Below are 12,881 nucleotides of genomic sequence, written 5' to 3' on the forward strand. Positions count from 1 at the left end.
TTCCTATGAAACACATAAAAATAGAAGTAGTTAACATATATTTTCACTTCATGATTTGCTAAAGTCAATCTTTCAATTGATGGTCTCCATCCAAGGTTCATTGGTTGAATCTGCGTATGCAAAGCCTAAGGATAGGAAGGGAAACTGTATTTATTGGGAGGGGGGCGGGGAATCTGCCTATAAGTGCACCCGCACAGTTCGAACCGGTGTTGTTCAAGGGTCAACTGTACAAGTAAGTCCTCATCCTTCCAAACTCTGTTCAGGACAGACTACCGGCCTCACTATTCGGCAAACCAGAGACTGACACCCCAGACACTACACCCACTGCTAGCCTCAGAAGCCCAGGAGGTTAGACTAGCTCCGCCCACGCCTGCGTCCTCTGGGGTTCGAGTCCCCGCCCAGGAGAGGAGTTTTCCCAAAACCCAGCGCGGCAGGCCTCAGCCGCGCTAAGATGGCGACTCCCATGCATAGGCTCATAGCCAGGAGACAAGCGTAAGTGAAGGCCCGTGTGGGGCGGCGGGGGGGCGGGGAGAAGCGCGTCAGCGTGTGTCGGATCCTCAGTGGGGACCGGCGGAGCGTGGCCGTTTTTGCTCATACGTTGCCTGCTCTCGGCTTGGGCGCGGGCGATAAATTTGGTGTCCGCTGGCTTGCGATTTCGTAGAAAACGGCTGCATAGGGTGCCCGGGGCGGGACCTGGGGGTGGGGGGTCTAAAGGGAGCCTGGAGTTTGGTTTCCCGGAAGGGGACGCAGAGGAGTTAGTCACTACGTGGTTTGTGCCCCTCTGCCCACCCAGCCGCCCAGCCCACTCGTGGCCAGGGGAAGCCTGAAGCCCTGATCCCGACTCCTTACTCTCGCCACGTAAACCTTCAGCCTGGTATTTGTAGCCGGGAGCCTCGCTGGTTTTTCCTGCCCCCTTCCTGTCGCCTGCCCTGGGAACAGCCTGACTACAACACTGCCTTCTCCCAAGCTATCGTGTCACTTTCTGCCACTTATTCTGTTATATCAATATTAATTTATCCATTACCTGCCACTCTGTGCCAGAATTTGTGTATAAAGAAAAGGGTTTAAACAGACGAACCCAGCTTTCGGGGATCTTAAATTCTGGTGGTGGGAAGAGTCGATGAGCTAAACATCTTAAATAAACACAGTGGTGAGGAGAACTTTGAAGGAACTAAGAGGTGGTGGAGAGAGAAAAGCCTCGGTTAACTTAGTTGGACAAGACAGTTATTCCTGAAGAAGAGGTGACATTTGAACACAGATTGAGAGCGTGAGAAAGGAGGCAGTCATGCGAGGGTTTGAGGGAAGAGCACCCAGACAGTGGGATAGGAACGAAATTAGTTTTTAAGAACTCAAGGATGGCCATTGTGGCCAGGGAGTGAAGAGCTGGCAGGAGAGACTGGCCGTAGACAGATAACGAAGGAGTCATCCCAGCCACTTCAAGGAAAGCTTTTTTCCTTCTACCAACCTGCACACCCAATGTCTACTTCTTTTTCATTCTGTCAGCATTTCATGCCGTCGTCATTTGCACATCAATAATATATGACTTACATTCTGCTAACGTGTATGTGTTTATATTTCTTTTAATGTTTATATTGTTTTATTCTAAGAGCCCTGGGCATTCTCGTCTCCCCTCCACCAGACTCTGTCTCACTTGCCAGCAGAGAAGAGTCCCTTGAGCCGGAGGGTTAAAGACTTAGAGCATGTGGTGTGCTTGGCGGAGGAAGAAGGCTTTGAAGTCGGCTGTGAGAGCAGGAATGCAGTGATAACAATAATATGCGCGCCCGATGACATCACCAGGGTCCAAACTCTCCGGTTTGGTTCTTTAGGGTGTTGGTCTCATACTTGTATAGGTCAGTCCTTTGGTATCAAGATGGTTGCAATATCAGGGTCCTTTGAATCCTCTCAGCTCCCAGTTGATGGCGTCTTATTGGTCTCAATTGGGTCATTGGCCCAACCTGGAACCAAGCCTATGGGGTTGTGAAGCCCGGGTTGATTTAGATCCCATGCTCTTCCCACTTCAATCAGAGGAAGTGAGGAGTGCTAGACTGGCAAAACCACCCAGTGTCCACTCTAAATATGAGGGGAAAGGAAGACTTTTGGCACCTACAGAACACTGCACTTTCTTCTTTCAGAAGTATCAGAAAGTTATACAGGTGTTATGTTTCTGTAGTATACTTATATTTGGTACGCATCTACACAGAAGTAAAGGACGAATCTGACTTTGAGTGTTTCTTGTCTTTTGGGGAAGTAAACACGTGGTGTGGTAAAATCTGTCCTGGTGTACTGAACCGTGAATCCGCAGGTAGTCGAAGGAGGGTCTTTAGAGGTTGGGGTAGGGGGTCTGGGAGGATTTGGGGAATATTTTGGGGGGGGGAGAAAAGCGGCCTTTGCTTTTAATTTTATATATGTCAAACTGTTTTAATTGTATTTATAAACCGCATATATTACTTCTATAAAAACAAGTTTTAAACTGCTTTTAACTTAGCCAAGAGAAATGAGAAAGTACTGTTGTTTCTTTTAGCGTCTTCAGACTATCAGGGAAAAATAAGAGGGGGGAAAAAGAGCCTTAATCTGAATGCCCTATGTGGCAGCTCTTTCAGGGCGTTAACTTTAAATCAATTGAAATTAGATTATTTTGACTTTAAGTTATAATCCCATGTACTCCTTCCTATTCACGTAAATGGATTATGCAATCTCCGCACTGGTGATGTCACCTCTCCCACTAAACCCCTTACTGGATTCCACTGCTGCCTTTTCGGGGTAGTCATCTCACTTTGGCCAGAACACCTCTGGTAAGGATGTACTTGCCTCCCAAAGTGGCCTGTTACATTTTTCAGATCTCTCAAAAAGTTTATGCTGAACTGAAAGGAGAAGAATATTTGTGAAGCTAAACCCTGCTCCCTTTTAACTTCCCAGCATATGACCTGAACTGATTTCAGTTGGCTTTTTCCATTTGAATTGCTGTCAAGTCAGACTTCCCCTGTCTTGTACTTCTACTGATTTTTCTGAACCTGAGTATCAGATTTACTTTTACCCTTGTTAAATTTCATCTTGTTAGATTCAGCAGAGTTCCAGCCTGTCAAGCCCTTTTTGGATCCTGATTCGGTCATCTCTTGTATCAGATATCCCTCTCAGCTTTGTGTCAACTGTAGCGTTGATAAATATGCACATCTGTGTCCTATATAACAAAGTTGAACAAGACCAAACTGAGGACCAAGCCTTGCAGGCCATCATCCCTGGATACCTACCTGTATATCATTTCCTTCAGCCTCTTAAAACAGTATTCTTTGCTCATGATGTTCAACTGATCTGCTTAATTGTTCTGTTTTGTTTAAATATATTTTATTGATTATGCTATTACAGTTGTCTCATCCCCCCCTTTATTCTCCTCCATTCTGCGCATTCCCTCCCACCCATATCCACCCCCTCTAGTTCATGTCCACGTGTCATACATATTAGTTCTTTGGCTTTTCCATTTCCTATACTATTCTTAACCTCCTCCTGTGTGTTTTCTACCTACCATTTATGCTACTTATTCTCTGTACCTTTTCCCCCTCTCTCCCTCTCCCACTCCCCGGTTGATAACCCTCTATGTGATCTCCATTTCTGTAGTTCTGTTCCTGTTCTAGTTGTTTGCTTAGTTTGCTTTTGTTTTTGTTTTAGGTATGGTTGTTAATAACTGTGAGTTTGCTGTCAGTTTACTGTTCATATATTTTATCTTCTTTTTCTTAGATAAATCCCTTTAACATTTCATATATTAAGGGCTTGGTGATGATGAACTCCTTTAACTTGCCCTTATCTGGAAAGCACTTTATCTGTCTTTCCATTCTGAATGAAAGTTTTGCTGGATAGAGTCATCTTGGATGTAGGTCCTTGCTTTTCATGACTTGGAATACTTCTTTCCAGCCCCTTCTTGCCCAGAAGGTCTCTTTTGAGAAATCAGCTGACAGTCTGATGGGAACTCCTTTGTAGATAACTCCTTTTGTCTTGCTGCTTTTAAGATTCTCTCCTTATCTTTAATCTCGGGTAATGTGATTATGATGTACCTTAGTGTGTTCCTCCTTGGGTCCAACTTCTTTGGGACTCTCTGAGCTTCCTGAACTTCCCAGAAGTCTATTTCCTTTGCCAGATTGAGAAAGATTTCCTTCATTGTTTGTTCAAATAAGTTTTCAATTTGTTGCTCTTCCTCTTCTCCTTCTGACACCCCTTATAATTCAGATGTTGGAACATTTAAAGATGTCCTGGAGGTTCCTAAGTGTTTCCTTATTTTTTTTTTTAAATTTTTATTTCTTCATTCTTTTCTGGTCGAATGTTTCTTTCTTCCTTCTGGTCCACATCACTGATTTGAGTTCCAGTTTCCTTCCCTTCAGTGTTGGTTTCCTGTACATTTTCCTTTATTTCATTTAGCATTGCCTTCATTTTTTCATCTAATTTGAGACCAAGTTCAACCAGTTCTGTGAGCATCCTGATCACCAGTGTTTTGAACTATGCATCTGATAGGTTGGCTATCTCTTCATCACTTACTTGTATTTTTTCTGGAGCTTTGATCTGTTCTTTTATTTGGGCCTTTTTTTTCTTTCCGGCTGGGCATGCCTGCTACATAAAAGGGGCAGAGTCTTAAGGTGTTCCCCAGGGCGAGGCAACCCACGTCCCTGCGGTATGATGTTCCCTGTATGTGGAAAAGGGGTTGAGAGGGAACAATGGCACTTGCTCCCTCTCTGCCGAATTTCAGTCTGTTCCCCCCACTTCCCCCAAGTAAACTGAGCCCTTCTGGTGCTGATTCCTGGGTGGGTGGGCTTTTGTACATTCTAGGACCCTATGGGTCTCTCCAACGAACTCTCCTGTGAGGCTGGGAGTCTCTCCCGGCACCTCAACCCCCACAGGTGTTTTTAATAGGTGGTTTGAGGCTTTATTTCCCCACTGGAGCTCTGGGTTTCAAAGTCTGTCTTGCTCCCCAGGTGTTCCTACCAGTTTATCCGCATGCAAATGTGGGACCACCTGCTCCACCAGCCACCACCTTGGGTGTCCAGGTCCTCTACTGCCACCTTGCCATGACCCTTTTCCACCTGGCCACCCGTCTCCGCCCCTCCTACCGGTCTGGATGAGTGTGTCTTCTTTAACTCCTTTGTTGTTGGACTTCCATACAGTTCGATTTTCTGTCAGTTCTGGTTAGTTTTTGTTTTTAAATCATTGTTGTCTTTCTTTTGGTTGTGCAAGGAGGCACAGTGTGTCTACCTACACCTCCATCTTGGCTGGAAGTTTAATTGTTCTGTTTTGTTCACAAGGATACTGCGACTTTCCAGGGTGCCCTACTGAAATACAGTTGCCCAAAAGGCACTGCGGCATTCATCTAAAAATTTGATATCTCGTGGCCGTGGCTTTTCTTTCTGAATCAGTTCAATAAACCCAGCCAGAATTTTGGCTGGGATGGATGTTAAGTTCCCTGGTCTAGTTTGTGGAATCTACCCTTTTCCCCACTTCTAAAATCAAAACTGCATTTGCCTACTTCCAGGCTTTCAACACCGCTCCTGTGAGCCAGGGTTCCTCGGGGTACCAGCAGCAGCCCAGCAGGCTCACCTGGAAAGTGCTGGTATGTCAGGGAGCAGCCGCCCGGACATGTGACTTACACACATTCGGAATGCATAGGGGCTGAATTACTTCCTCCTCAGATATCTTGGACTTCAGTTGTTCTTACCCTTTTCATTCTGTGTATAATTGTATCTGGGTTCTGACTGAAGCGAAATAAAATAGTCCTGCTCGTTCTCTTAGCCCATTAACGTGATATTGGTGGCCTGTTTGCCTAGAATGGCAAGTAGTAAACCTATCTCTTTTTCAATTCTTTGTGCTTTCAATATAATTAAGACAAAACGTGAAACAATTTCTGGTGTTCTTGATATTTTTCTCTAGTCTCAGCTCATTTTGGCAGACTTTCAGATATTTCTCTTGTAGGCCTTTTCCACCCAACAAACAAACCTGTTGAGATTTTACTGGCATTACTTTGATCTGTAGGTCAGTTTGGGGAGAAAGGGTGTTTTTACAATATTGAGTCTTCCGATCTTTGAACAAGGTACGTCCCTCTATTAGCTATTTGTCTAAACAAGGAAGGTTGGTTTGTTTTCTGCATAAAAGACTTGCACGTATTTTCTTCAATTTATTTCTAGGTATTTGGTATTTTTCAGGATATTATAAATATCACCTTTTAAATTTTCATTTTAACTGTTTTTATTATATAGAAACAGTTCATTTTCACACATTAACCTTGTATCTATCACAGCGTTTGGCAGACTGAATCCTGTCTGCTGCATGTCCTTGTATGCGTACAAGCTAAGAATGTTATCTACGTATGTACATTGGTATATGTGATCAGTTCGATAATAGGGAACACTGACTTTGACCTTCGGTTGATGAAATGGGATCCTTCAGAAAGGAACTCCATTCTTCTCATTAGTAAACCTCTTTTACCTGAAGTATTTTTATTAACAAAATATTTCTGGAATTTTTTCTCTCCTACTATGTATCTATATAATATCCTCACCCTTGCCCCTTGGTCTGCAAAGCCTAAAATATTTACTACGTGACACTTTACAGTTTGCTGACCCTAGTATAAAGCCTTGCTAAACTCACTTATGTATTCAAATTATTTCATAAAATTTATCTGTAGATTCTTTTGGACTTGCTGTGTACATAATACGTCACCAGTGAGGAATGACGATTTTATTTCTTCCTTTCCAATTCTTTCCTCCATTTATTGTATGTATTTATTTATTTTTTTCTTGCTGCATCTTAATCCAGTTGCAGGAACTGGGATTTTCCTTGGTCTCTAGATAACTAGAAACCAAGCTGTGCTCTGTGTGCGCCTGGTCTGTTCTCCTCTGGGATAGCCCCTCGGAGCCCTGAGGCTGGGTACAGACCACAGGGCTGATCTCCTGGGTTTCCATCTTCTTCCACATCTCGGCTTGGCTATTCTGTACCTTCTGGTTAGTTCTCCGATGCCTCAGGCAGGTGGTTTCGAATGTTTTGACTATCTTTTCTAGTTCTCAGCCGCAGGGCTGTCTGCGTTCCCCCTGCCTGCCGTTGCTGCAGTGGGAGTGAGGGGTAAAGAGTTGAGTTCAGTTCTGTCCAAACATCAAGGTCCTGTGCTGTCTTATGATTAAATCTGACATAAACCATTTAAAGTGTGAAATGATGTTTGTTTCTATTTAAAACTAAATATCAGCCCTGGCTGGTGTAGCTCAGTGGATTGAGCGCGGGCCTGCAAACCAGAGGATCGTGGTTCGATTGCCAGTCAGGGCACAAGCCTGGGTTGCAGGCCAGTTCCCAGCAGAGGACATGCGAGGGGCAACATACATTGATACTTCTCTCCTTCCCTTCCCCTCTAAAGATAAATAAATAAAATCTTTAAAAAAAAACCCTAAACATCATTGTACACTTTCTGTTGTTGATGATTTTCAGGGCAGACTATGCCAAATCAAAATTTTAAGGCCTGCATTCTGATTTTTGTTCTGTAGCGAAGCAAATAAGCAACATGTAAGGTGTCAGAAATGCTTGGAATTTGGACATTGGACTTACGAATGCACGGGAAAAAGAAAATACCTACATAGGCCTTCAAGAACAGCAGAACTAAAGAAAGCTTTAAAAGAAAAAGAAAACAGATTATTACAACAAAGGTAAGTTTATACATGGTATCCAAAGGAATATTTTAATTTATATTTATAGAATTTATCAAGGACCTAAAAAGTAGTAGTATACTTAGTGTCAGTGTCAGGTCTGTCACATAAAGGTAAGTCCTGTTATTAACCCCCATTTTACAGGTGAGGAAACCGAGGCATGGAGAGGCTCAGTAACTCATTCAGTGTCACACAGCCAGTAAGTGGAGACATTAGGTGTTCGACCAGCCAGCCTCTTCAGAACACGTGCTCTTCATCATTTAGCTTTGTTGTCTCAACTACCAATGGCATGACAACAGAGTACTGTATGGTAGATTTTGGGAGCTGATGGGAAAAGATAGCCAAGACAAGCATCCAAGACACTTACATTAAGTGTGTAGACAAAGTAGAGAACAGTACATATAATATGGTATCACTTATGTTAAAGAACTAAAAAGGAATAGTGGGATTTTTTTGAAGACATAAACGACCAATAATAGTAGTTCCTTTCCAAAAGGAGAACTGGGTAGGAAAGAAAGTGGAAAATTGTTATTTAAGTTTTGATGTTCCTGGAATAGAGCCTTTCATGGCTTCTTAGCCTTTCGGCTAAGATCAAGTGTAGTACCTGGAATAGAGCCTTTAACATCCCCATGAAGGAAGTGAGTGTACATGTTCTAGAGAAATTGAGTTAGGAAGGGGTCAGGTAGGCTTAGGGCTACAGGTTAGAAGCTGTGTCTTCAGGACCATTAGCCCTCTAACAGGGCAGTGAACACCTGGATCCATTACCCCTCTAATGGCACCGTGAACACCTGGATCCATTAGCTCTCTGATGGTGCAGTGAACACTGGGATCCATTAGCTCTCTGCCAGTGTGGTGAACACCTGGATCCATTAGCTCTCTGAGGGTGCAGTGATCACCTGGATCCATTAGCTCTCTGATGGCGTGGTGAACATCTGGGCTTTCAAGGCAGCTGTCTTCCAATTTGTGGGCATGAGGCTCTTCAAAGGTTATGTAGGAATAATTCAGTAATCCGTGTCTGGATTATCAATATTCATATATACCTTTTCCAAAGATAAATCTATATGAGAACTTCCCTCCTGGTTCTCCATTTCCACGTTCTCAACACCCTGAATTTCACAAAAGAAAGGCATACCTCTCACCTATCTCTACTCTTCCCTCTGGATATTGTCCTCATGTGAAAAAACCTAGAGGTTTATCAAAATGCTACTGGTACTTGTACTGGGAAAATGAATGGTCCTGATTATTGGGAGTAAATTATTTTGTAAATTTTTTTCCCAGCAAAATTGAAATCAGACCCAATTGAGTTGTCAATTTATATAAGTATATTTTAATGACACATCATTATGTTATCTGTGGAATGTAACATGGAAAGAGGTCAGAGAGTTGACTGGCATTGCTACAACAAAACTCCTATTTCTATCTACCTATTTAGGTTAACAAGGTTTATCAGGATTAAATCTATAAAAATCAAATATAGGAATTGAATAGATGCTGAACATTGTCATAGTCTAGTACTAAGATTCATGGATAAATAAACTGGAAAAAATCTATCCATGTCATTAAGAGATGTAATTTCAATAAAATATTTTATGTGATAGTTGTTAAATTTTATATTTTTACATTATTTTAATCAATTTTATAGTAATAAAATAGTAACTCAGTTCAGAATTTTTAAACACTTTTAAAGCTTTATGATTACAGGTAATTAAAAGATATAATTTCAAGTTATATCTATATTTTTATTACAAAGACGTGTCATAAGTGATCAGTAAAATTTTCAGGTGTAAAAATATTTAGGATACCTTCTAGGGGGAAAGCAGTAACAAGAAGTTCAAAAGGAAAAAAAGGGCGGTGTAAAAGTACCAGCTGTAAAGATAAGCTTGTTCTTGTGTTTTTGAAGTGAATTACTATAGGTGTCAAATTTTTGTGACATTTATTTTTCATTGGATACAGTTATCAATGTCCTATAACAATTTTCTTCTTAAAATGCCAATATATAATGTGCCAGTGATTTAACCCTTTGCAAATATTGAAAGTTAGAATTAAAATACTATGAGGGAAACACATAGTTTTTCAAAATTCTTTTATTAGGAATATAAGCAAAAAAGTTTGAAGACTTCTTTCCTAAAAGATAAAATATAAGAGTTATAAATAACTTCATCCCCAACATTTACTTTTACTTGTGTTTTCCTAGTTGTATCACACAAGTATCTGGATCTTAAAAACACATAGACTGACCCGAGTTTAAGTTCGGCTGTTACATGAAGATTACCCATTTCTGGTTTAATGGGAAAACTATGGGAGTGGATGGATTTCAGTGGATTCTTATGGCGTGGTTTAATAAATGTACTTCTCCCATTCATTTTAACCCCAAAATGATAGCTCAGTAATTCCATTGTGTAGAACAAGTTTACATACATATATATTTATATTTGAAGACTCAGGAAATAAGGATAGAGGCATTACCTCAGAAATATAGAGAAGTCCAGAACATAGAAATGTTAAATGTACATGATAATGCTATAATAATAGAAGTAATTTTGTAATTTGAAAACCTGATTTAGTGTGCATGCTGTTTGGCAGGAATACAACAGCAAGCCATTTGTACATTCCATTCAAAAGTCACCAGACTTTATTCTTTGTAAATAATGTGGGGGACACACTCTTGAAGTGTTGTCTGCGTAGTAAGTGACTGAACATCTCGGGGACATGCGGAAAAAGAAAAGCTTATGTTACATTACAGGTTGCTTCTCTTTTTACATGAAATGGCCATTGGTAATACGCCTCGGGAAACTCTAGCTATAAATTATACCTGTTGTGCTGTTGTTTACTTGGTCTTGTTATTCAGGATGTAGTTGATTTAGCCACATCAGCCTAAGTTCAAAAATGAAGAAGAATCCGGTCGGCACATTCAGTCATCCCAACTACTGCTAACTTACCTGGCTTCTGAGATACAGTCGGTAGATGGCACGTCTCATGTCAGCGCTGGTTGACTCTTTGCACCACATACGGCCTGCAATAAGTAGAAAACTTTCCGTTTGGTTGTGACAAGGAATAATGGACTCTGAGTCCACGTTATCGTAGACAAAGTGTTTCTCTGATGTAAAACAGTGTCGGGGACGACAGGCTTGGTCTGAGCTGTGCATAATCACTCTGCTGACAGGAGTTTCTCTCCCCTCATGTTTAACAGCCTTGAAGAAGCTAATGTAGAAAGAAAGACCAAGAAAAAAAGGTATGTGTGGCTTCGAGAATATATTTTTTAAGATTTTATTTATCTTTAGAGGGGAAGGGAAGGAAAGAGGGAGAGAAATATCAATGTATGGTTGCCTCTCGTGTGTCCCCTGCTGGGAACTGGCCTGCAACCCAGGCATGTGCCCTGACTGGGAATCGAACTGCGATCGTGTGGTTCGCAGGCCCATCGAGAGTATTATATAGTCAGTATGTGAGACTAGTTGGAGGTGGGAAGAGTGATTTTGAAATAGTAGTTACAAGATTTGGATCTGAAGTTTCTTGTTTCCAGTTTATGATTAAATATCATCCTATTTTCTGTGTTCTTCCCTTAACCTATTGGAATTTATTGCCTTTAGAATCTAGATGTCTCTTTTTGTCCTACATTCCAGAGTCCTTCTGCCTGGAAATAGTAAATAATTTCTTCTAGCTTAGAATAGGAAATGTTATTAGACTGATAAGAAATTGTTGACCAGCTGTATCTGTGTAAAGTAGTTAAGATTATGAAACATTTACCACTCTTCATGAGGTTTAAATAAACCCAGTTGTTAGAATGCAACTTTATTCTAATATTATTTGCTGTGGAGCATACTAGGTACACTGAACTTGGATCCCATCCGAAAGAGCTGAATTGCCGAAGCACAAGACCTTGCTAAGGGAGGGATGCGTCTGTGGTCGCAATAGTCGGGCAGCCCCCAAAGCACCCGCTCTCGGACCACCGTGCTAGCGCAGCTTCACTGTGCGTGTGTACATAGCTTTCATAGGAAATGAACATTCTACTAAACGTCAGCTTCCCATGCGCGTAACTTGATTTTCTAACAGGTCTAAGAGTGTAACCAGTTCCAGTAGCAGCAGCAGTGACAGTTCAGCCAGTGATTCTTCATCAGAGAGTGAAGGAACGTCTTCTTCCTCCTCCTCCTCCTCCGAGGACAGCGACAGTGATGAAAGCTCCTCTGGTTCATCGTCCTCAGCCTCCTCCACAAGCTCGTCCTCCTCATCCGATTCCGACTCGGATTCCAGCTCTTCCAGCAGCAGCAGCACCAGCACCGAGAGCAGCTCCGAGGAGGAACCCCCGAAGAAGAAGAAGATGAAGTAGAATCGCTGCGCCCGTGTTGGACTGATGGACCGAAAACTTCCCTCTGATTCTCAGAAGGGAACTTAGGCTATGTCAGAGCCAAGGAGGTTAACTGGCCAAACTTTGGAGAGCTCAAAAGTTTCTAAATGTTTTACATTGTAAGAGCATAAAAGTATTCATAAATGGATTATATATAGATATATACTTTTTTATTTTAAGGGTGAATCTTGTTTTTCTTTTTTATCTTTAAAATATATCATAACGTTTAATCAAAAGCTGAAATCCAGTAAATCTGTTTTTTGTGATAAAGCTTATGTTTTTCTCCCTGTGAAATAAATGCTGTACTTTGTTATGTTAGTGTTACATATGAAATACATTGTTAGGAAAATGCATCAGATAATCTGGCAGTGAGTTCCTAATGCTTTCGTCTGTATGTTGTTACGTCAGGTTTGATACTGTTATTTTAAGCTTAGGAGTTTTCCTACTGTTAATAAATGTGCTCTATTTTTATGTTTATGTTCAGAAGGTTATTTTGACTTGTCCTAAATGAAAAGTTCGAGGAATCTATTAATATATTTCTACCTTTTCAACGGTAAAAGTTTCAAGTTACTGTGTTGTATCATTCATTTTCTTCTGGTCCTGAGAGTCACGCTTTTCTGAAGAACTGAAAAAGGAACAAAATTTCTGAAACAACTTAGGAATCTAATCTCGGTGCCTTCTGATACATTCAATGTGTCAGAAAAGAAAACAGTCTTTTGAGGCTAGCAAGTAAAAGTGATACAAATATCTCCATGTGTTAGTATGCCCTAAAGGTACCATTCAAAGGGGGAGGGAAAGTACGAGGGAGAAGGGTAATTTTTACAGAAGGTCAGGGTGATGTTGGTTGCCTTTCATTAGATTTTGTGAAGCTT

At 41.3% G+C, this 12,881-nt stretch overlaps 1 protein-coding gene across 1 annotated transcript; it reads left to right on the forward strand.

The window, feature by feature from the left end:
- The first annotated feature begins 386 nt into the window (after positions 1–386).
- ZCCHC10 (zinc finger CCHC-type containing 10) lies at positions 387–12,486 on the forward strand. Its single transcript, XM_037050470.1, has 4 exons — positions 387–492; positions 7,509–7,667; positions 10,858–10,899; positions 11,718–12,486. Exons 1-4 carry the CDS (start codon positions 452–454, stop codon positions 11,989–11,991), a joined length of 516 nt encoding a protein of 171 aa, XP_036906365.1. The 5' UTR covers positions 387–451; the 3' UTR covers positions 11,992–12,486.
- The last annotated feature ends 395 nt before the right edge of the window (positions 12,487–12,881 follow it).

This window comes from Sturnira hondurensis, unplaced genomic scaffold (genome assembly GCF_014824575.4).
Source record: "Sturnira hondurensis isolate 20B ecotype Veracruz unplaced genomic scaffold, ASM1482457v3 Scaffold0006805, whole genome shotgun sequence".
In the NCBI taxonomy this organism is placed as follows: domain Eukaryota; kingdom Metazoa; phylum Chordata; class Mammalia; order Chiroptera; family Phyllostomidae; genus Sturnira; species Sturnira hondurensis.